The 23868-nt window shown below is 55.9% G+C and overlaps 1 protein-coding gene across 2 annotated transcripts; it reads left to right on the forward strand.

Annotated features, from left to right (window-relative positions):
* Positions 1–254: 254 nt before the first annotated feature.
* Positions 255–14112, forward strand: ARID5A (AT-rich interaction domain 5A). Of its 2 annotated transcripts, XM_049652227.1 has the most exons (7): positions 255–360; positions 8915–9030; positions 10521–10659; positions 11003–11055; positions 11537–11634; positions 11930–12089; positions 12511–14112. In XM_049652227.1, exons 1-7 carry the CDS (start codon positions 357–359, stop codon positions 13747–13749), a joined length of 1809 nt encoding a protein of 602 aa, XP_049508184.1. In that variant the 5' UTR covers positions 255–356; the 3' UTR covers positions 13750–14112. The 2 variants fall into 2 exon arrangements, with proteins under 2 accessions (XP_049508184.1, XP_049508185.1); XM_049652228.1 differs by lacking the exons at positions 255–360; positions 10521–10659 and having other exon boundaries at positions 8941–9030.
* The last annotated feature ends 9756 nt before the right edge of the window (positions 14113–23868 follow it).

Genomic DNA, 23868 nt, shown 5'->3' on the forward strand with positions numbered 1-23868 from the left:
CGAGCAACGAGGAATTTTCCAAGGTTAGTTTTGTCCCTAGAGGCACAGGCAGCAGCGATTCCTGCGTGTCCTGCCTATCTCAGGTACCTCGGTCTCTGAGCCTGGGGAGAGGGAAAGCGCACTACAAGTCCCAGAGGTCCTCGGGCTCAGGGGGCGGCCCCGGCCCCCGCGCGGAAGAATTGGACCCACCAACCGGAGCCCAGAGCGGGGCGGGGGCGGTGCCCGGGAGGGGCGGGGCGGGGCTGTGGGGAGGAGGCAGGCTTGCTGCGCCAAGGGCCAGTTGCGCGGAGAGCGCGGGGTTGGAGAGCCGCGCGTGCGGAGGGCCTCGGGCGGGCGCCGAGGGACCTCTCCGGGCCATGGGTAAGCAGCTCCTTGGCCTGTCCCGGTACGGGGCTGGCGGCCTCGTGGGGAGGGCGAGGTTGCCCTGCCAGGTGCCCTCGGGCCCTCGTGGCCATCCGGGCCCCCAGGAGGGGCGGAGCGGGGCCGGGGGTGGACTCCGGGGCGAAGGCGCGGGCACCCTAGCCCCGCTGGGGCGCCAGCGCCCTCCACCCTACGCGGGAGGGGTGAGGCTGGGTGTCGGCGCTCACTCTTCGAAAAAAGGAGAGACAAAAAGTTTTGGCGGCCAGGGGCTTCCCGGACGTGTATCTCGAAACTCTTTTCGTCGTCTCTTGGCTGAAATTTACCAAGTCCTGTACGGTTCTGTCATCCCACTTCCTGCTGTGGTTTCAATCTCGAGCTGGTCTCAGCTAATTTGTTGTGACAGGCTGTCCGCAGCAGTTTCTCTGCCTCCCAGCCCCCATTTGCCCCCCCCCCCCGCCCCGCCCCGTCACATCCCCGCGGTTCTCAGAACCCGCCGGCGCCGCCGAGAAGAGGCACCGGGGTCCCTGGGCGCGCGCGGGGCGCTTTCCACTGCGGCCGCCGTTTCCTGAAAGTGACTCTGCGCGGGTTTTGAAGAACTTGCTCAATGCACTTTGAAGAATCAACTGTTCCTCTTTCAGCAAAGGGGTGTTCTGATCCTTCGGCGGTTACCGGCTTCCCGCCCCCTACCCTTTCTCTTTCTCTTTTCTCTTCCCTTTTTCTCTTTTCTTCTCTGTTCTCTCTTATTCTTGTCTCCTGTCCACCTTCCTCTGCCCTCCCCCACCCGCCCGGCAGGAAAGAGCTATCTTCCCTCTTTGCTATCGTCCTCTTTCTTGTGTCTTCTCTTTCCTCGGGTCTCCTGAAGGGACTAGGTGGCGGCCCCGGGAGTGATGGGGCGGGGGGGGGGGGGGGAGCGAGAGAGTTGAAGCGCAGGCTGCGACCGTGCAAGGAGAGAGATGTTTGCCTTCGCGCTCAGCCGGAGCTGCGGAGTTTGGTGCATCTCGGTCCCTTCGCAGACTGTCCGGGGGCGCCTTCAGGCGGGGTTCAGCCCCGCCGATGTGGGTGGGGGGTGGCGGGGCTCTCTAAGCGCCGGACTCTGAGGGTTCAGGGTGCCAGGTCCGGGGGCACTGTGCTGGCCGGGTCCAGCGTCCCTTTCTTTTCGGCCGGTCAGCTGTCAGGGAGGGGTCCGCGGGGCCCAGGGGAGGATAACAGGTGCTTCTCGCCCCCCCGCCGGAGCACCACTGTTGAGGGAGTCAGCGTCTCTGTGCCTACATGCCCCCTGGGGCAAAGGAGGGGTAGGAGATAGTGACTAGAGAGTCTAGCGCCCAGACTGGAGTTCCAGACTCCGCCGGAGCCCTGGGGACCCGCCTGGGCCGTGTGGAACATAGAGTGGCAGAGGTAGAAAGGACCTCAGGGGATCAGTCCCTCTTCCTTTGATTTACAGGCAGAGAAACTGAGGCTTAGAGTGAGGTCTGTCAGTGAGAGAGAGGCAGACCTCCCAAGACCTCTCCCCTCCCCCTTGCCCTCCTGTTACCTGATGGTAGACTGGCCAGGGACTGCCCACTCTCCCTCTTAGCCCCCTGGGGTCTCTACCAGGACGGTGGAAATGCTGAAAGGCTATGGAGTGCCCCCTGGCAAGAGTTAGGCAGTCTTCCTCATGTCCTGGCTGTGTCTCTACTCGTGGGTCATGTCTTGGACAAGTCACTGAACCCAGTTTCTCCCTAGGTGGAATGGGAACACAAACTTAAAGTTCATGGGGACCTAGGAGACAGTCCTTACATGGAGCTGTTACTGTTATCAAATACCACCCAGACTTGGAGGGGGGGGGGGGACAGTGGGTATTCAGCCTATCCTGGCATAGGGTCTTTTAGGACATACCAGAGCTGACTAAAGGGGGACAAGAGTCCTAGTGCGGTTAGGAGACGGTAGTCTCACATTTGGAGCCCCCATGCCACCTACCTTTCTATATTTCTCTCAAGACTGTCATCTTGGCCCCAGCTGCTCTCAAACCCCGTTTTCCTGTGCCCCAGCTGAGACACTGAGGCAGGGCTGGGGCAGAAGCTGCACCCTTCGGGGGTCCCTTGTCCGGCTCATGCGTCCTCAGCCCTTGGCAGTCCTCCCTCCCCAAACTGCCCACTGGAGAAAGCTCCGCACCGAGACTTTGCCAGGCAGCCGGCTCCTGGGCCACAGAGTGGACTGGCGGCCTCAAAGGCTGTCTTTGTTTCAGCTCCGGCTCAAACTAAGAGAAACTTAAGCCAACAACCTCAGGCGAGGTGGGGCTAGGCGAGGTGGGGCGGTTTCTGCTGGTTGTTATTGGGCTGCTGTTACCATTATTGTCGTAATTGACGCAATTGATGCAGTGCTCCCAGTGGGTGACTTTTCATGAAAGGAAGTGTTGCTTCCTTCCCATCACACCAAGGGTGAATGGGGCGGGGCAGGGCAAGAGAAAGAGAGAGAAGAGGAGAGGAGAGAGATATAAGCGGTGCGGTCTGGCACTAGGTCTCTGACGGGCTCCATGGCTTTGAATTAGTCACAGCCCAAGCCCCTCTCTGAGGTATCAGGAGCATCTGAGATCACGTGGTCTTACTGCATCCATGTGGTTGTTTATGGAGCACTTGTTCCAGGCCTCACGCTGCTCTGGACAGTGAGATACAGTGGGGAGTGAGCAGCACAGGCAGACCTCGGTGCCACTGAGGGGCGTGTGTACACAACACACACTTGGCTGTGGTTTGTGTCGGAAGCCTTGTTTCTTTGTCCTGCTTAGAACATCGGGCCCTTGGGGGTCTAGCAGTGAAAGGGATACCGTAGTACAGAAGCAGTGGCTGACTTGGTAAAAGATGCAGCTCTGTGGAGCAGAGCCCCTTCCCACTCTTACCTGATTTCAGCTTGTCAGCAGAAGCCAGACTTTTTAGCAGATTAATAGGAGTGGTGTGATGGGAGATTGCTTCTTTCAGGGAGAGAAGCAAGCTTGCACCCTTTGAGCAGATAAGGAGCTTGGCGTCTCCCTGTTTCCATTAAAAAGTCCAGATCTCAGAGCTCAGTTTTGGGACGGTCAGACTGCTCTGGTTCTGAATCCCAGCTTTGCCACTAGTAAGCTGGGTGATTTCAGGCAAGTGATGAACCTCTCGGATCCTCACGTATTGTATCTGTAAAAGGGGGGAGATAGAACCCACTGGGTGGCTGGGAAGATTCAGTGAAGCGGTGTACAAAAATGCCTAGTCCACGGCCCGGCAGAGCACTGAGCTGAGTTGGTGGAGTGTATGATTTGGAAAGGGAGGTAAGGAATTGCTTGAGAACAAGTAGACTCCAGGGAGTGTCCTCTTTTGGAGTTAGTGACTGAAACTAACCTCTTCACTGCTGTGGTTTTAGGAGCTGGGGTTTAAGCTTGGACTTTAACACAAGCCATGGAGTTAAACAGATCAGATTCCCAATACCAGAAGGGCTTTGGGCAGCACGCCACCCCCAAGCACCCTGCCACCCCTGTTCGCTCCCCAGTGAGGCACGGAGTCACAAGGGCCCAAGGGCTCAACTCCTGGCCCAACCAGCAGCCTCCTGTTCTCTTCCCAACAGTGAGAGGAGGAAACAACAGAGACTGTGGAGCCAAGTCCTGCTGTAGATTATCAAAGCTTTTCTCACACTATTATCTAGCTGCCCAAAACACAAGGAGTAAGCTCAACAGAAAGCACACAGGGCCTTTAAGAAGGAACGTCTGAGGACAGCAAAGGGAGACCTGAATCTGGGGAGACATGTGGTCCTGAAAAAAGGAAGGTGCCATATCAGAAAGGTGTTCTCTTTCTTCAAAGTAATTTCTAAGTTTAAATGCAATTCAACCAAAACCCCAGTGTTTTTCTTTTTTTTTTTTTTAAGGGAATGTGACAAATTATCCTGAAGTTCAGATAATTATTTAAAAAGAGTAATGATGGGGGACTTGCCCTCTGGATAGTCAGTTGTTTTACAGTTAAAACAGCATGCATGAGTACTGGCATTCCACAGTGAAGGAAACAGTAGAAAATTCCAGAAACGGTTTCAGGTGTGTTCCTTTCGTTGTTATTTATTTTGAGAGAGAGAGAGAGAGACAGAGCTTGAGCACACAAATCGGGGAGGGGCAGAGAGAGAGGGAGAGGGAATCCCAAGCAGGCTCTGTACTGTCAGCACAGAGCCTGATGTGGGGCTGGATCTCATGAACGGTGAGATCGTGACCTGAGCCAAAATCAAGAGTCCGACCGCTTAACTGACTGAACCACCCTGGCGCCCCTCCTATAAATTCCTTGTAAACCTTTAGATTATGGGGAGAGTAGCATTTCAAATCACTGGGGGAAGGGCATCACTCAGTCAATATTGGGACACGTAACCGTTGTGGGGAAACGTGATTAGATCCCCATCTCATACCTTATAGATTCCAGTTGTGTTCACAGTAAACAATGAAATCATCATCATCATTATTGTCATTATTGCTTCCTGGATGGAAAAAGCCATGTCTGAACGACATTCCTTTGACCAGCAGTGGTTTTCTTCTTGCAAGTTGGATCCACCTTCCCGTTACAGTGGGGCATCTGAGGCTTTGTGGCGATAGCAGGACAGTAACTCAGAGGTTGCTGGGCAGCAGCAGTCACTCAGGAGCAGGTGGGACTCTTCTGCCTCTGCAGGCTGGATGTGGTTGGGAGACTGGGATGGCCGGTCCCCGAGCCTCTTTCCTCCCCTGCAGAGCCGGGAGAGCAGCCCAGCCCTTCCTCAGAGCACTGGAAGGTATGGGAGCTGGGAACCTGGCAGGCAGGGGAACCCGCCTGTCACCTGTGGCAGGGGTTTCACACTTAGTTTTCCTAGCAGAACCCTCTTCCAAATGAAGATGATCTAGAACCCTGGGGTTCCATGACTTGGGGTAGCCAGGGACAGGACAGAGGGCACCCTGGAGAAGGAGGGAGAGGACTGTCCTCTCCCTCAGCTGAGGCTGTGGAAGTGGGGCCCAGAAGGCCCTGCCAGGCAGAGAGCATACTAGCCTGGTTGGGAGGGAGTGGAGGCTGAGTTCATTTGGGGACTCAGCTGGACACAGAGATAAAGAGAGTGTTTCCCTTTGTGGCTCTAGGCAAGAGCTCTAATCCTTTTCCTGTCTGGGGTTAAACGGCTCAGATTGGTGACCTCCTTTCCAGGTAACTTGAGTGCCTGGCTCCAGGAGATTTTCCCCTCAGTGTGGCCCAGGCAGATCTCACCAATTCTGGAACCAAGCAGAAGGGATAGAGGTCCTCTGGCCCAGTGGCTCTCAAATTGGCTGCCCCCTTTAAGATCCCTTGGGGAGCTTTAAACTGATGCCCCTGCAGAACCTTAAATCAGACTGGGGGTGGGGGACACAGTCACCAATGTCTTTAAAATGCTCCCTGGTGATTCTAATGGGTACTGATCCTACCACTTTATTTTTCTGCAGCTGAGGGCAGCCACTTACGAGGGTCACATACCAAGTTTGTAGGAAGGCTCCAGTGAGAAGCCCCAGGATCACCACATGTAGGGACTCAGGGTGGAGAGAGTCCTTTGATGCTGAGAAGCTGAGCAAGCAGGAAAGAAGGCAGAGAGGGTGTGAAGACAGGTGGAGAGGGGCGCCTGGGTGGCTCAGTTGGTTAAGGGCCCGACTTCAGCTCAGGTCACCATCTTGCGGTCTGTGAGTTCGAGCCCTGCATCGGGGCTCCATTGACAGCTTGGAGCCTGGAGCCTACTTCAAATTCTGTGTCTCCCTCTCTCTCTGCCCCTTCCCCATTCGCACTCTGTCTCTGTCTTTCAAAAATGAATAAATGTTAAAAAGAAAAAAGGACAGGGGCGCCTGGGTGGCTCAGTCGGTTGAGTGTCCGACTTCAGCTCAGGTCACAATCTCACGGTCCGTGAGTTTGAGCCCCGCGTCGGGCTCTGGGCTGATGGCTCAAAGCCTGGAGCCTGCTTCCGATTCTGTGTCTCCCTCTCTCTCTGACCCTCCCCCATTCATGCTCTGTCTCTCTGTCTCAAAAAAAAAAAAAAAAAAAAAAAATTAAAAAAAAAGAAAAAAAGAAAAAAGGACAGGTGGAGAGGGCAGGAGGGCAGGGAGAAGAGCTGGGGGAAGCGGCTGTGCCCGTGACCTGGTGGACTTTAGGAATTCAGGGAGAGTGGCCAAAGGACTCCAGGGTCTTTCCCATTTCACAGAAGGGAAGACTGAGGCATAGAGTCACCAAGAACTTGGTTGGAAAGGCATCAGTTGGGGAGGTGGGGGCAGGTCAGTTGTTAACACCTGGTTATTTCTGGATATTGACCATGTCTTGATTGGTCAGAAGCCAGCCTGACAAGAAGGCCTGAGTGCCTTTCTCTTTGACAAGCCTTAGGATTGGTTTCTCTTCCAGGCTTATTTGGACTTCTCATCAAGGCTTTTTAAATGCTGGTGATGACAACAGCAACCACGATGGTGGCAAGGCCAGGCCACTTGGATTGGTGGTCACACAGACCTTACTTTGAACCCTGGTCTCCCAGGGAGGCAAGCAACTTAGCTTCTCTGGCTTCAGTTTCCCCTCTTTAAAAGGAGATCCCTGGGGCACCTGGGTGGCTCAGTCGGTTAAGCGGCCAACTTCAGCTCAGGTCATGATCTCGCGGTCTGTGAGTTCGAGCCCTGCGTCGGGCTCTGTGCTGACAGCTCAGAGCCTGGAGCCTGTTTCGGATTCTGTGTCTCCCTCTCTCTGACCCTCCCCCGTTCATGCTCTGTCTCTCTCTGTCTCAAAAATAAATAAACGTTAAAAAAATTAAAAAAAGAAAATAAAAAAAATAAAAGGAGATCCCTCCTGGAGGCCCCTCCGTGGCTCAGTCAGTTAAGCATCCGACTTCTGCTCAGGTCATGATCTTCGTTCACGAGTTTGAGCCCCGCATTGGGCTCTGTGCCAACAGCCTGGAGCCTGCTTTGGATTCTATGTCTCCCTGTCTCTGCCCTTCCTCTGTTCACACTCTCTCTCTCTCTCAAAAATAAATAAAAACATTAAAAAGAAATTAAAAAAAAAAAAAACTAAATGAGATCCCTCCTGAGGGCACCTGGGTGGCTCAGTCAGTTAAGTGCCTGACTCTTGATTTGGGCTCAGGTCGTGGTCTCACAGTGGTGAGATCGAGCCCCACGTCGGGATTCTCTCTCTCTCCCCCCTTCTCTGCCCCTTCCCCGCTCACGTGTGTGCACGCACACCATCTCTCTGTCTCTCAAAATCAACGTTTTTAAAAAAAATGAGCTCCCTTCTGGGACTAAATAAGAGAACACACGTGGAAGAGCCAGGGACCCGTGCGGTACAAGCGAGTAGTTGCAAGCAGGGTGAAGCTTCCATGAGCGACCACCGAAGGGCACACCATCCCGTGGCCAAAGGTTCTGGCCTCGTGGGCCACGCTGGTGTGGGTTTGTTGTTGTCACGGCGATTCTTTTTCTCTCCAGGACAGAAAGGGGAGCTCGTAGGTGCCCAGTGGTAAGGATTTCCTGAGCTGGAGCAAACCGGGAGAATGGGAGCGTTCATACTAGGTTAACAAAAAGGAAGAGAAGGTTAGAAAGAAGGGGAGATCCAAAGCCCGGGGCTCCTGGTCTGAGGTGCACTGCCAGCTTGTCCGAGGGCTGGAGGCGGTTTCCAGTGTTTTTCGCAGGGACACGGGTGTTGTGCCCTTGCAGCTATCAGCTTGTGGCTGCCCTTGGTAAAGTCGAGTGCCTCCTGCCCTCCATGCATGTTGTTGTGAGACACGCTCCTTCTCACTGAAACCCGGCGCCTACTGTGTGGCTTCACTAACTGTCAGGAAGCCACATGCGCAGTGGGCAGTTCAGTCCAGATGGCTGTGAGTGGCCGAGGGTGCCCAGCAGAGCAAGATGGTTGTGCTAGGCTGGGGGCTGGGAAGGGCGACCCACAAGAAGTGGCTTGTCAGGTGAGACCCTTGCAGGTGACAGGAGCAAGTGGCCTAATGAGGGACAGTTAGCCCTCTGCCAGTGCTCATAGAAAGGTCAGATGTTTCATAAACAGGAGCTTCTAGCCTTCTCGATTATTCCTGGAGGATCCAAGCACCCGCTGTGGTGCTCTTGGGCTCACAAACGTGGGAACCTCTGCAGCTTTCCCAGTTGGGCTGAGGTGCTGTGAAAACGCTCTGGCTGAATGTGGGGCAGGTTTTGGAGACAGGGTTTCCCTGAGCACCATGGCCCGACCTTACTCTCCTCTGACGTGACCCCAGGGTGGTTTAAATTTTCCTTCAAAGGATGTGGGGAGCTGGCTGGAACAGAGGAAGGAACAGCAGCAGGTGTGGGGCTCAGTCGGAGGTGAGCCTGGCAGAGAGGAGGGAGAGCAGAGTTGGCCACCGGGGTGAGCCCACAGGTGTGTGTAAAGGGCCAGCCTGTGTGCAGCCAGGGACCAGGAGGCAGGGGACACTTTGCCGAAGGAAGGGGAGGACTCGCTCCACACCTGGTGGGTTCAGATGGGGGATGGGAGGACCTGCCATCTCTCCCAGAGGACCTCTCCTCACTGCCTGTTGTTCTTGCCTGCGTCTCAAGTGCTCTCTCTCCCCCCTCCCCCACCCCTTCCCCTTCCCCTCTTTGCAGCACCTCCTGTCAAAGGGAAAAGGAAACAGTCAGAGGAGGGTGATCCCCTAGACCCATCTGTGTCCCCTCAACGCGATGGTGAACAGAGCAGGAGCCAGAGCCCCATCCATCTGGAGGTGAGTTGGGCGACCCCTGGGGGCCTCTTCCCTGCCCCTCCCCCCCTCACCTGTGCACAGCCTCCCAGGTGAACTTCGGGACTCCCCAAGCTCTCAGGAGGATGTGTTCCCCACGCTCCAGTCTGCTGAGCCGGGCCCAGCCCTGGGGTTTTGGGCCTGCATCAGGTGTGGGGAGCTGGGAGCCAGGGACAGGAGGATCCTCCCGTGACCCATGGCAGGGGTTTCAGACTTAGTTTTCCTAGCAGAACCCCCTTATCAAATGAAGATCTGCCTGGAGCCCTGATGAATGAAACCGATAAAAGCACTGTTTTAAGATGTAAAACCACGTGTACATCCGTGCATCCCTCCAAGTTTACAGCGTGGGTATTAGAGTCCCTCAGCGAGATCACTAAGGCCATTTCGGTGAGCAGGGTCTGAGAGGGAGCCGTGGGCGACCCAGCGGAGCATTGGCCTGAACGTCCATTCGTCTTGGCCGTTTGCTTTGGTGGCACAGCCTGGAGTAAAAATCCTGATTCACGTAGCAGAGTAGTTGCAAATGGTAACGGTTTTTCACAGCTTGCGCGGAAGAGCTGCCGAGGAAGTGCCTTCATTCTGAGGCCTGCACAAGACCAGCTGCCTTGGTCTCCAGTGCGTCACAGTTTCATAGGTGACGCGTGAGTTTGCGCGCCATTCATGGTCGGAGGTCTTCGTTCAGTGTCAGAAACACTGAAATGGTACTTGAATAGAATGTTTTGGGAATGCACAGCTGTCTGTACTGTTCTAGGCCCTCATGGTTTACATCCTTCTGGTGTTTAGGGCCTCCCCATCCAGGACCTGGGAGCTGTCTGCTCTGCAAGCCTTGAGCCCCAGCTCAACCATACCCCACTGCCCTGAGCCACCAACCAAATGAATACCATCAGCAGACACTGCCCCTCTGGAAGCAGGAACTGAACGTCCTGACAGAAGTGTGTCAGGAACCCAGGATAGGGCTTCACCACCCTAAATTTAGCACGCAGACTGGCAGCTCAGAGAGGCAGGCCACCACAGCAATGGCTCAGTGGACACAGGACCCCGCAGTGCCAGAAAACACCAAGCACCTTTGCTCCTTCGGCTTGGGGACTCTGAGCCTGCCACCAGGAGCTCACAGTCTGGTAGAGGAGCTGAGACACAAATAGAACAAATCCAGAGCAAGATAGAGAAGTGCTCTGTGCCTGGAGAGAGGCCTGGGGAGCTGCAGGGCTGCTCCTATGGCTGTCTCTGGAGCTGGGCCTCTGTGGACCCTGACTTGGGGTCCTGGGTACTAACAGCTGACAACTGCGTCTTTCTGATGCCAAGAGACAGATCACTCCAGCCCAGAGCCATAAGCTGGATGCTGGGAGCCTGCTCCCTCCTACGGGAGCCTGTGGTTGGGGACCACACGCTTCATTCCTCCCCAGCAGCCAGTGGCTCCGCCTGTCCCCGGCCACCCGCCAACTGGGGGCTCATCCCAATGCCTCCTGTTCTTTCCCCAGGACTCCCCCGAGGCAGGCGGGGAGCGGGAGGAGGACCAGGAGCGGGAGGAGGAGCAGGCCTTCCTGGTCAGCCTCTACAAGTTCATGAAGGAGCGACACACGCCCATCGAGAGGGTGCCCCATCTCGGCTTCAAGCAGAGTGCGTCCCTGGGGTGCAGGCAGGGAGGGGGAGCCTGGCAGGGGATCCCATCCAGGTAGGGTGTCAGGGCAGGCACCTCCACTCTGGACACCCCTGGGTGATGCCAGCCCACAGAAGGGGCACCCCCCTCTAGGCACAGGGCTGCAGTGGGTGGGGCCGGATCTCTGTCCTCCTTGGCCACTGGACTGCCAGTGCACAGGGCCTAGTCCACCCATCCATTGCAGTGGCCCTGTCTGGATGTGTGCTGGTTCTGTGCCTGCCTGACAGGTCCACGGGAATGGGCTGCTGGTTGTGCCCTCCCCCTACAGAGGCTGACAGGGGCCTTGCCCTCTCTTTTCTCCAGTTAACCTGTGGAAGATCTACAAAGCAGTGGAGAAGCTGGGGGCCTATGAGATGGTAAGGAGGCACCTCTGGGTCCTTGCCATGCTGCATCTCCCAGGCCTTCCCCACTGCACCCTGTGGGGTCCTGGGGAGGAAGGGCCCTGTCCCCACCTCCAGATAGGAGGCAGAGGCAGGGTCCCAAATCCCGCCCCTTCCCTAGCTCTCCTGCATGCTGTGTGCTCTGGGGGAAGAGGGCCTGCCTTGCCGGCTTGTACTTTGCTGCTCAAAGCAAGTTTTCCTGTCTTCCCATCTGTTCTGTCTTCCTCGTGCTCCCTTTGCCTGGAAAGCTGCTGGGGCCAGCAGCCGGGCAGTGGCCCCTGGGAGGGAGGGCTGGCTAGCGGCCAGGCGAGCTCCTTCCCAGCTCCCTGCCGCCACTGCTGGAGAAGCAGCTGCAAAACTGCAGTCCCTGTCCCTGTCCATTGGGGACCTGGAGCTTCCAGGACTCCACCAGCAGGGGAGGGTGTGCCGGTCGTGCCCTCACGAGGTGCCCTTGCAGGTGACCGGCCGCCGCCTCTGGAAGAACGTGTACGACGAGCTGGGGGGCAGCCCGGGCAGCACCAGCGCGGCCACGTGCACACGCCGCCACTACGAGAGGTACGGCCCCTGGTGAGACCCTGCCTGCAGGACACCTCAGCCCTCACCTCGGGGCGGGGTGGGGCAGGGCGGGGCAGAGCAGGACCTGGGGGCGGGGGGCGGGGGGGGGGGGGGCAGGACGTCCACACCTCCCACTGGACGTACAAGCCTGAGCTGCCTGTGCCGCATTCATCACCACCCAGGCCCAGCTCGGCCACACCGAATGCCTCCTGGGCCAAATGAGGGAGAGAGGTGGGAGGTGTGGCACGTGCCTGCCAGGCTGGCCTCCTGGTGGACACGCTGTGCTCCTGCTCAGGCTGGTGCTCCCATACGTGCGGCACCTGAAGGGGGAGGACGACAAGCCGCTGCCCCCTTCCAAGCCCAGGAAGCAATACAAGATGGCCAAGGAGCCCCGCGGGGATGACGGGGCCCCTGAGAAGCCGAAGAAGGCCAAGGAGGAGAAGCGGTTAGACCAAGTAAGCTCTGAGCCTGCCTGGACCACCAGCTAACCCCAGGCCTCCCTGTCCCCTGGTCCCCTGCCAAACACCTCCCTCTTACCACCCACGTCATGGCCGCAGAGCACCTTGCCCAGGATAGCCAGAACCTACTCTGACGGCAGATCCGTGGGGGGCTCCAGGGTCATGGTTGTGCCAGTTCAAATGAGAGGCCCCATGGGGTCTGAACTCCAGCCCGCACCTCATTCACCAGGCCCTGTGTCCTGATATACCATGCTGTGCCCGTTCAGAGGACAGGAGACTGTTTGAAAATTTTTCACAAAGGTGCTAGAAGAGTGAACAGAGGCTCTTGGGACCCCTCTGTGACTCTGCTCCACAGGGCCCCCAGGTCAGGGTATGTGGCTCACACCCAGCCCTGAGACATGAACTTTTCTCATTCCAGATGATGCCAGGAAAGACCAAGACAGATGCTGCCACGGACCTGGCACAGCTTCCTAGCCAGGAGCCCCCCAGGGATGGCACAGAACAGCCAGGCCCAGCCCTGGGCACCTCTCTGCCCTTCGTGGGTGCCAGCAGCTGCCCTGAGGCCTACAAGCGGCTCCTGTCCAGCTTCTACTGCAAAGGAACACATGGCATCATGTCACCATTGGCCAAAAAGAAGCTCCTGGCCCAGGTGAGCAAGGCGGAGGCCTTGCAGTGCCAGGAGGAGGGCTGTCGCCACGGGGCCAGCAGCCCTAATGGGGACCCCCAGGCATCCCCAGCTGTTCACCTCTCCGAAAGTCCTCAGAGCCCAGGAAAGCCAGCTGAGAACTCCAGGCACCGGCTGACCCCTCAGGAGGGATTACAGGCACCTGGTGGCAGCCTCAGGGAGGAGGCTCTGGCCGGTCCTCGCCTGCCAGCCCCCATCTTCACTGGCTGTTTCCATGCGTACCCCACCGAGGTGCTGAAGCCCGTCAGCCAGCACCCCCGGGACTTCTTCCCCAGCCTTAAAGATGGGGCGCTATTAGGGCCCCCTGGCAAAGAGGAGGGCCTGCTGGTCAAAGAGCCCCAGTTGGTGTGGGGCGGGGATGCCAACCGCCCGTCTGCATTCCATAAAGGCAGCTCGAGAAAGGGCAGCCCCTACCCCAAGCCCAAAGCCTGCTGGGTGTCCCCCATGGCCAAGGTCTCTGCCGAGAGCCCTGCACCCCCACCTACCTTCCCTAGCATCCCAGGCCTGAGCAACAAGCGCAGCCTGGAAGAAGAGGGCTTTGCCCATGGTGGCAAAAAACTGCGGGCAGTGTCTCCCTTTCTGAAGGAGGTGGACGCCAAGGAGTGCGGGGCCAAATCCGTGGGGTCCGGCTTGGCCGTGTCCTGCCTGCTGGGCCCAGCGCTGGGGCCCACCCTCCCCGAGGCCTACAGGGGCACCACGCTGCGTTGCCCGCTGAACTTTGCCGGCACCCCGGACCACTTAAAGGGCCAAGCCACACTCCCCTTCAGCCCCCTGGTCATCCCTACCTTCCCGGCCCACTTCCTAGCCACTACAGCGCCCGCCCCCATGGCCACCGGTCTGATGCACTTCCCCCCGGCATCCTTCGACAGTGCCCTTCGCCACAGACTTTGCCCAGCCTCGTCTGCATGGCACGTGCCACCTGCCACAACCTATGCAGCACCCCACTTCTTCCACCTCAACACCAAGCTTTAGGTCTGAGCCCACGGGGCTGTGCCGTGCCGTGCAGGGTCTGAAGTGGCCTGAGACGGGGAGGCACTGCCGGGGGTCTGGGCTGGAGCCTCTTCCCCAGGAGAGCTTGGCTGTGCCCAGTGCAGGAACGTGCCCCCTGTCTGGGCAGCCTGGCACAGAGAGGGAGGCAGCGGGAAAACTGGGTTTGTCTCGAGGAAGCAGCCCAAGCCTGCAGGGCCATGGGAGAAGACGGTGCTGGGCTGGCAGCTCCCAGCTAGGTCCCCAGAGCAGAAGCCAGGAACATGGTGAAGGGCCAAGGAGCTGGGTAGCAGTTTGAGGTATGCAGGCTGCCCATGGAAAATCCAATAAAAGACCAATGCGGATCCACCCAGCCCTGAGGTGTGCATGGTTTGGACCTTCACAGGGGCAGGTGAGGCTGGGGCGTGTTCGTGGGTGGAGGCGTTGGTGACAGGGCTGGGGGAGCCAAGGAGAGAGACCTACCTTGCATCCACTCAGATCCAAAATGCCTCCACCCCCGCCGAAGAGCAGGGGGTCAAGTCTCCTGTTCATAATTCAGCAGGCTGCAACATTCGTCCTGTGCTTTCTGTCCACTTTCATAGTAGAGTCTCAGGGCAACTGCCTGTCAGGTGGGGGTCTGAGGCTCTGAGAGGGCTGGTGACTTGCCCTGGTTCCCCCAGGTAGTGACTGAGCAGAGCTAGCCACTTGGGTGTGATTCGAGTACTCAGAGCTAAACCACAGGACCCCAAACCATGAACAGCAGGAAGAGCCCTGGGGGCCAAGGGTGTGAGCAGGGAATCTGATTGGTCTGTTCTGGTGGTGGACTTACAGAGCCTGCTGCTCAATCCTCCCAGTGAGCCCCCTCACCTGCCCAGGGGTGGCCCAGGAGGTTCCCGATTTGGGTAGACACCTAGAGGGGGAGGGGAGTGAAGGGGGCAGAATCTTGGCCCGGGCATCTGTGTTCATTAGATATGGTTGTTCTGGGGGCTCAGACCCTGCAGCCTAAACAACCTCCTTGCTAAAGGCTCAGTTTGGGGAGCTGTCTCAGTAGGAGGGAGGGCAGGAGGGCCCCTTTCAGAGGCTTCCCGCTCCTCCCCAGGCTGCCTGGCCTCAGAGGCCGGCACAGTAACCTGCTGAGCTTCACGTGTTCCTGCAAAGGCAGTGCTGCTCCAGAATGCAGGGATGGTAGGGGTGGGGGCCAGGCCCCCAACTTCCAACCTCCAGCCTCAGATTGGTCAACGGGGCCTTTGACCTGCGCGGTTGGAACTTTCCTGCCTTCTGGGATACTCATGACCTCAGGTCATGGGAGGGGCAATCTAGCGTGACGACCCCGCCCCCACCCCCACACTTAGTTAACAGATGTGTAGGCTGAGGCCCCCCCCATGGGTTCTGTTTGCCCAATGCCACCGCTGAGTATGACAGAACCCAGACCGGGGCACACACAGCATTTCTGACACCAGGGGGTGGGCTACCAGGGTGAAGGCATCCCATCCAGCCTTGCCTCCAGCTTCCACCCCTGGAAGCTGCCTGTGGAGGGGGAGCTCAGATGGGCACAGGCCAGAGAGCTGCCCTCCTAGGGATGGGGTAGCCAGAGGGTGGTAGTCACCGCTCCTGGCTCTGCTGGGGGTCCCTCGATTCCCCCTCCCTCCTGGGCGATGGCCAGATACCAGCCTGAGTAGCGGCATGACCTCCAGTCCCAAATCCCCTGTTCCCACATGCTGCCCATCTCTCTAGGCTCCTGGAATCTCTGGTGAACAAAGAGGGGCGGGAGGGCTGAATTCTGCCACCCTCCCTGCGAGTGCCCTGGGTGCTGGGCCACAGGCCACGGGGTCAGATCCCCTAGGTAAGGGAGAGGCGAGGGCCACCTGTTGTGTGCAGGGTCCTGCCTGAGATGGGGCACGGCCACTGAGGTCCTTGTTATCTGCAAAGCCACAGTGCCCTCGTTCTGGCACAGAGGTGGGAGGTGCGCACCAGGCAGAACTTGGGCACAGGATGTTCAGAGCTGTGATGGTGGTGCCCTCTGCAGGCTGTTTGGGGGACTACGCCTTGTGGAGAGGCTGCGACCTGAAGTTGGCTCCTGAGAAGGAGGCTGTGGCCCTTGCTTGGGGGTCAGCAAATACCCAGGGCTCAATGTGGGCATGCTTCCTGGGAAATTTCTGCGCCCTGCATTTCCAGTGTGCCGCTTTACATGATTTTTCTCACTTGCCCCTCATGATTCTGGGGAAGGTACTGTCCTGATTTACAAATGAGGAAACAGCTCCGAGAGCTCTATTAGGTTCAGACGCTGCTGACAGGCAAGCCTGACTCACTGGAAGGACATCCTACACGTGCTTCCTGGGCACAGCCGCCCTACGTGCACAGGTGTGCTCCAGGTCGTGCTGTTTTCATACCCTATTCCTTTGCATTCCTGCTGTGTCCTGACAGCCCTTGCCTCTGCCCTGGGGACCCACAGGCCAGCAGGACTGGCCAGAACCTACCGTTGGGGCATAAGCCATGTCTCAGGATCATTTTAAAGACCGCTTTCAAACTGTCTGTGGCATTCAAGTTGTTGAGGGTGGCAGTGAGGGCTTGCTGGGTGGCGATGAGTGGAGGCAACTCGGGAAGGAACATCCCTTTTCCTGGTGACCGTTGAAGCAGAAGGCCATGTGTCAGGCATTCGACAGACAGTGAGCTTCCATTCCTAGTGGGTTCCAGGCACTGGTTTAGGTGTTGGGATGGACGCATCAGTGGACAAGACACTCAAGCCCCCGCCCTCATGGAGAGGACATTCTATAGGCGAAGAGGGGGCAGAAAATAAGTGAATCAAATACAGAGCATGTCAGGAGGAGTTAAGCCCCAGGGAGAAAAATAGGGCTGGGGAGGGGAGTGTGCAGTTTGTTTTTGCGGTAAAATGTAACTTAGCCTAACATTTACTTTATTCTGCCCATTTTTAAGTGTGCGTTTGAGTGCACAGCGTACAATGTTGGGCTGCCACCACCACCATCCATGTCTAGGTTAAACAGGGCGGCCAGGAGTTCTCAGTGGAAGGTGGCATCTGAGCAGTGGCTGGAGGAGGTGATGGGGGAGCCGTGTGGCTCCTGAGGAGGGCAGAGGGAAGGGGGTGGGGACGAAAGCCCTGGGCAGGAGTGGGCACGTGCATGAGGAACTAGAAGGCCTATGGAGTTGGAAGAGAGTGAGCTGGGGAAGAAACAGGGTTCCACAGGTGGCTGAGGCTGGATGTGTAGAGCCTTCTGGGTTCCAGTGTGAGCCAGAGCAGAGGAGGGTCATGGTCTCCAGCTCTCACAAGAGGCTTGTGGTTTCTGGGTGGGACCAGGTGCTGGGGGGTGGGGGTGGCAGGAGCCCATCTACAGAGACACAGGCAGCAGGCTTGGGCGCAGGTCCCGAGCAATTGGGGGCTGTGCACACCTCTGGTGAGTGCTTTTGTTCTCCTAGGGAGCATGCAGGGAGAGGGGGCAGGATGGAGGTCTGAGGAGGGAGAAGGGCAACTAGAGACCTCCAGGAGAGGGGGCAAAGCTACACAGAGCAGGGTGCGGGGGCTTCTGGAAAGCCCCAAGTTCCCACCCCAAGAGGCTAGTGGCGGGAGTTTCCATGGGACTAGCAGCGGTGAGGTGGTCTCCCTGCCACTTGGGCCAGCTGGATGCAGAGCCGGGACTTGCAGAGGGGGCACTAGGTGCCACGTGAGTGGGAGCTGCACCCGGAGAGCCGGCCGAGCAAGGGCGACCATGATAGGGGGTGGCAGAGAGGAGGCTGGGAGGATGCAGTGAAGGACCCAGGACGGGTGGGACCAAGGGATGGTAGGTCCTGGTGGCTTCAGAGGAAGGATGAGGAGATGAATGTGCTGAGGGAGGGCGAGGAGGCCCGGGTACGGGAAGCTCTGAAATCGGCACAATAGCATAGCAGTGGTTTGGGGCAAGGCCTACCTCTGAGTCTTTGAGGATCAAGAATGGAGGATGGGGAGGAGGGAGTACAGCAAGGACCCTAGACAGGGTCTCCTGGCATGACCTTCAAAGGGGGGAGCACGGGGTCTGGAAGCAGGGCTTTGCTCAGCCACCCTCAGGGGTGTGTGAAGTGTCCCACACTGGAGGCGCAGCAGGGGAGCATCTAGAGGTGGGCACAGGGTTGGCCGGCAGAGGAAGCCCCACAGGTAAGAGATTTCCATTTAAACTCAAGACCAGAGCATGCAGAGAGTGGCCTGAAGATGTGTTTGGTTTGTTTGAACCGATGTGATATAAAAAATGTTTTTGTAACTAGTTGCCAGCGTTTAAAAATCAAGAGATTTCCCATAAAAGTTTGGATATCGGGCTTCTCTTTAAAAATCGGAACCTCTGGCCACATGAGACCACTTCCTGGAGCTCAGTAAGCGCTGCTGCCCCTTGGACAGGGATTCCTGCCCATTCAGTACAGTCTCCCCGACGCCCCTTGTCCTTAACCCCAAGGGACCCAGCTCCAGCCAGGCCGCTTGGTCTCTCCTCTGTTCAAGCCAAAGTCCTGCTGCTGCGCGGCCACTAGGGGGCAGCTTTTGTTCTTTGTTGTCCACAAGATCAGTTTCCTAAGCAAGAGTGTCACTGCTGGGAAACTCAACAGGGCTTCCAGACCAGAGGGCAGAGGAGAGTCTGGTTGTTGCCAAGTCGTCTGTGCAGTGTCCCCTGGTGTACGGGGACAGGGGCAGGCAGTGGTGGGCTGGCCAGCGCATGGGCATGGGTCCCCATCCTGCCCAAATCCTGATGAATCAAAAGCCTTTGCCCCTCCCTGGGCCACATCTGTGTGTCTGTGAAAGGAGTATGGTCACTTCTAGGTTCTGCCTGTGACCCAGAATAAGATGCAGATAGGCTCTAGTGACTGATGAAGGACAGGTGACCTCTCCCCCCGACCCCCCCCAAATCCTGGTCCTGGAGGACCTTCCCAGCTTCTCTGGGTCCCTGGCCACTCCCGGAAAGCCACTTCTCATCTGTGCACAGCAAGTGGCAGCCACTGCCCAGCCTGTTTGTGAGGCCCCCACAGGGAGGGGAGGGGCTGCCGGAGGGAACAGGGAGAAGGGGCTCCAGGCAGGGGTCTTAGAAGGACGGCTGCACCACTACCACCACCCCCGCCAGGCTTCCAGCTGTCTCCAGGGTTCCTGCTTGGCCTTGTCACCCCTCCCTTGAGGGAGCAACGGGGAAAAGATCAAAAAGCTGGAAACCAGAACACGGGCCATGAGATGACTCCCCCACAGATTCAGTGAGGGTTCTTAGGCCCTTTACTTGCAAGCAACAGCAAGGAACTCCCATCCAGGCAGGAAAGAGCCTGCGGGGCTCAGAGACCCCAGGGAGAACAGAACAACCACACACAGGGACCATAGCCATGCATCTCTGGGGCACTGCCATCCGGGAGCTGGGGCCGCCTCCTTCTGGCTCATCTCTTCCCAACGATGCCACGCTGGTAGCTTGAACTAGGCCACAGTGAGAGCGTTCACACCCCCCAGGAACCAGCGTAGGTACAAGTCAGAGCATCCCCTTTCCTTGTCGCTCCGTGCCCCCCCACGCTTGGGGCTCCAGCATTTAACGGCACACGACCACCATCTGGTTCAGCTTCAGTGGCTAGGCCTCCTGGTGGGCCTTAGCTCAAGGATAAGTTTTGAGGAGAGAGGATCTGATCTTATGTCCTGTGCTCACCTGTGTTCCTGAGGCACCAGCCTGTCATTTCAGAAGTGTATCCTCCAGGTAGACCAGAACAGTAGCAGCCACTGGTGATGTCAGGGGAATACACTCCCCCTGGGCTTCCTTTTCCCCGTCTATAATATGGAAGTGAGTAATTTCTACCTTGAGAGTTGTGGGCAGTTAGCGAAAGTGCTTTGCAAACTAAAGTTCTGGATGCATGTGAATCATCACCTCCTTCTCTGCAGTTCTGTCTGGCCCAGCCTGACCACCCCCTGCCTGCCCTGTATCTCAGGGCTTTTTTTTTTTTTTTTTTTAAATAATTCATTGTCAAGTTAGCTAACATACAGTGTATACAGTGTAGTCTTGGCTTCAGGAGTAGATTCCTGTGATTCATCACTTACATACGACACCCAGTGCTCATCCCAACAAATGCCCTCCTCAACGCCCGTCATATCGCTCATCGTCAGGGAAATACAAATCAAAACCACACTGAGATACCACCTCACACCGGTCAGAGCGGCTAAAATGAACAAATCAGGAAACTACGGATGCTGGTGAGGATGTGGAGAAACAAGAATCCTCTTGCACTGTTGGTGGGAATGCAAACTGGCGCAGCCGCTCTGGAAAACAGTGTGGAGGTTCCTCAAAAATTTAAAATAAGAGCTTCCCTATGACTCAGCAATAGCACTACTAGGAATTTATCCAAAGGATACATGAGTGCTGATCATAGGGGCACATGTGCCTCAGGGCTTTTGAAATTTGGGCTTATTGCCAACTGCTCTCCTGCCTGACTTCTGACTTAGAGCCATCCTGACCTTTGTGTCCTGTCTGGGTCTGGGACAAGAATGGTGAATCTGGGGTGCCTGGTTGGCTCAGTCGGTTAAGCATCCAACTCTTGACTTTGGCTCAGGTCATGATCTCAAAGTTCATGTGATTGAGCTCTGAGTGGGGCTCCACACTGACAGCATGGAGCCTGCTTGGGATTCTCTCTCTCACTCTCTCTCTGACCCTCTCCCCACTCAAAATAAATAAACATTGGGAAAAAATGATAAATCTGCTTCACCCCAGGTACCAACTCTCATTGTTCCTGGTTGCCTGCAGTTTTGGGTTGACTCAGTCTGAGAGTGATGCATTGATTAGTAATGTCTGCCAAGGACCTGGGAAGTGGAGGATACTTACCTGCCACAGAGTTGCCATCCCCATCTCTCTCTCTCTCTCTCTCTCTCTCTCTCTCTCTCTCTTTATGCATGATCACGGGCCAACTTAGCGCCACATCTCAACTGCAGGTCCTGTGCTCACGAGCAAGGGTTGTGGGACAGAAGAGCTTGGGCCAGGGATCCTAATCCTAGAAGCCTGGGTTGGACATCACTTGCCTGGGTAGTAATCAGGGAGGCAACTTCTTAGGAGAAATCCAGATAGGTTACTCCCTCCCCTCCCAAAAGAGGTTCCCCCCCCCATCCCCATGAGCTGTGTGGAGAGAGGTAATTGATGATGAACTCCAAGAGTAGAGTAGAACAATTTTAGTGTCATTGTGGAGTGACTGCAGTGCTTTGGAGGTGCGTGGCAGAAATTAGTAGATGATCCATGAAAAGAATTCCAAATTCCAACTCTGGTCGGCTCACCTCTTCCATAAACTTGGCCCATGGCCCTCTGCCCTCAGGTTAAACCCCAAATGTCTCAGTTTAGAAGGCTCTTCCCTCAGTCTCCTGGCTCCATGGTCCTCCCAGCCTCTGTCTGGGTTAAGCCCTGAGCTACTACCTCAGCTCTGGAAGCACAGAAAACATCTACCTGAAAAACTTTTCTCTACTGCTCCCGCTACTCCAGCCTCACCCAGAAGTTTTCCTCCCAGAGCCTTACTGGGTTAGGTACCCATCCCCTGTGCCCCCACAGCACCTAGTACTGCTCACATACTGCCACTGCTGGACCTGTTAGAGTCTGCACCCTCCTGCCACACCATAGGCTCCCTGAGGGAAGTCCGTGTTTCCCCCCCATCACCACCAATCCCCAGTTCTACCTAGCCCATAGGACAGGCGTCCTGGTCCCACCCTATTTTTTAGCCCAATTATTCTCAGAAACACTCCCCTTCAGAGTGTTCCCCAGCTGCCTCTGAGTGGTTCCCAAATGACTTGCTCAGGAGTCATCCCCAGGTTATTTCTAGAGGACTCTTCCTCACTCCATCAGCCTGAAATGCTGGTGGCCCTGGAGAGGAGCAGCTCTTCCCAAGTGACCTCAGCCAATTCCTTGCCTGGCTTTGGAGAAGGGGTAGAACCCATCCTTGACTATTGCTTCAGAAATATGGGCCAAGCCCCTTCTCATCCCCCCTACATACACATACACACATACACACATACACACACACACACACACACACACACACACACACACACACACGACTAGGCAAGAATAGTAGCAAGATTTCATTAAACTTTCAGGAAAAACAGCAGGGAGGCACAACCCATAACTGCTTCCTGAAATTGCTACTCAGATGGTGCCATACCCAGTTCCAAAGTTACCCTTAATAGGAACCTTATGAGGATATCTATCCGGTACTTTTTTTTGAAATTTTTTTAGTGTTTAGTTTTGAGAGAGGCAGAGTGTGAGTGGGGGAGGCACAGAGAAAGAGAGGGAGACACAGAATCTGAAACAGGGTCCAGGCTCTGAGCTGTCAGCACAGAGCCCAACGTAGGGCTAGAACTCAGGAACGGTGAGATCATGACCTAGGCTGAAGTTGGATGCTTAACTGACTGAACCACCCAGGTGCCCCAGCTCTTTTTTTTTTTTTTTTTTAATGTTTATTTTTGAGACAACGCATGCGTGAAAGCGGGGGAGGGGCAGAGAGAGAGAGGGAGACCTAGAATCTGAAACAGGCTCTGAGCTGTCAACACAGAGCCCGATGTGGGGCTTGAACTCTCAAACCGCAAGATCATGACCTGAGCTGAAGTCGGACGCTTAACTGACTAAGCCACCCAGGCTCCCCTATCTATCCATTACTCTTCACATTTCATCATAAGGAATTCACCCATAAAAGATCATCAATTACCACAGCATTTTGCCCACTATAACCATCCCATTTACTTCTAGGCTTGTAATACACACTCCAACCCCTAGAGGCACACTTACCAGCAAAAAAAGGGACTTGGCCACTTTCCACCCACTCACCCCCACCTCCCCTGGGAACCTGCAATACCAGTGAGGTAAGTCTCAACATCTCCCTCCTTGAAAATTCCAGCTCCTGGCCTGGGCCTATATGTCAGGAGCCAGATCTCCAGCCACTCTCTGCAGCCCCAGGCAGCGCCACACCTTGGTCATTAGCCAGACTCACTTCCTGCCTCAGGGAAAGGAGGACGGGTTTGTCGGTCTTCACCCACTTTTGAGGCTCTTCTCTCTAAATCCTCATATCCAGTCCCAGAATCAACCTCTGCTCCTGGACCAGTAGTTAAAACTTTTGAAACTGGGAGGTGCAGGGACTTTGGGTCAGGGATAATGGAATAAAAGAAGCCAGAGAGAGATTTGGAGGCGCTCCTGGCCACACTGAAGCCTTCTGCATTCCTCCACTTTACATTTGCTGGCAGGATTTACCCCCTTCTGTTCACCTTCAGTTCCTTTATTCTATCCCTCGAGGGACTCCACAAGGGAACTGCTATGGTCTGAACGTAGAAAACCTAATGTCCCATGTGATGGGTATTAATAGATGGGGCCTTTGGGAGGCGATTAGGTCATGTGTGCAGAGCCCCTGCAAATGGCATTCGTGCCCTCATAAAAGAGGCCCGAGAAAGTTCCCTTGCTCCTTCCCCTTTGTGAGGGACAGCGAAAAGCCAGCCTAGAAAGCAGACTCTCACCAAACACTGCATTTGCTGGCACCTTAATCTTGGATTTCCCAGCCTCCAGAACTATGAGAAATAAATTTCCATTGTTTATAAGGCACCTAGTTTGTGGTATTTTGTTCGAGTAGCTGAAACAGACTAAGACAAAACCTAGGAGGAAACTGTTGCTGTGTGCATGAACGTGCATACATGTGTGTAAGGTGCATGTGGGTATACATGTAGGGAAGTACACATGTGTGTGTAACTATCATAGCAAATAAAATATTACCCATTTCCCCATGTCCCTTCTCATCACATCCCCATACTTCCCAAACCAGAACTTGGGACATGTGGTTTGACAGAAATTTTCTTTTTTTATAATGTTTGTTTATTTTTGAGGGAGAGTGCACATACACAAGGGAGCATGGGGGAGGAGTGGAGAGAGGGGGAGACAGAATTCTAAGCAGACTCCACACTGTCAGTGCAGAGCCTGATGTGGGGCTTGAACTCACAAACCATGAGATCATGACCCGAGCTGAAATCAAGAGTCTGATGCTTACCCATCTGAGCTACCGAGGCACTCCTAGTTCTAGGAATTTATTATAGAAAATGATTGGAGATATTTGGCAATAAAGAAGAAAGGGCTCGTAAATGACAATCATACCTCTGGTGAGAAGACCGTCTGC

This window comes from Panthera uncia (genome assembly GCF_023721935.1).
Source record: "Panthera uncia isolate 11264 chromosome A3 unlocalized genomic scaffold, Puncia_PCG_1.0 HiC_scaffold_12, whole genome shotgun sequence".
Lineage (NCBI taxonomy): Eukaryota > Metazoa > Chordata > Mammalia > Carnivora > Felidae > Panthera > Panthera uncia.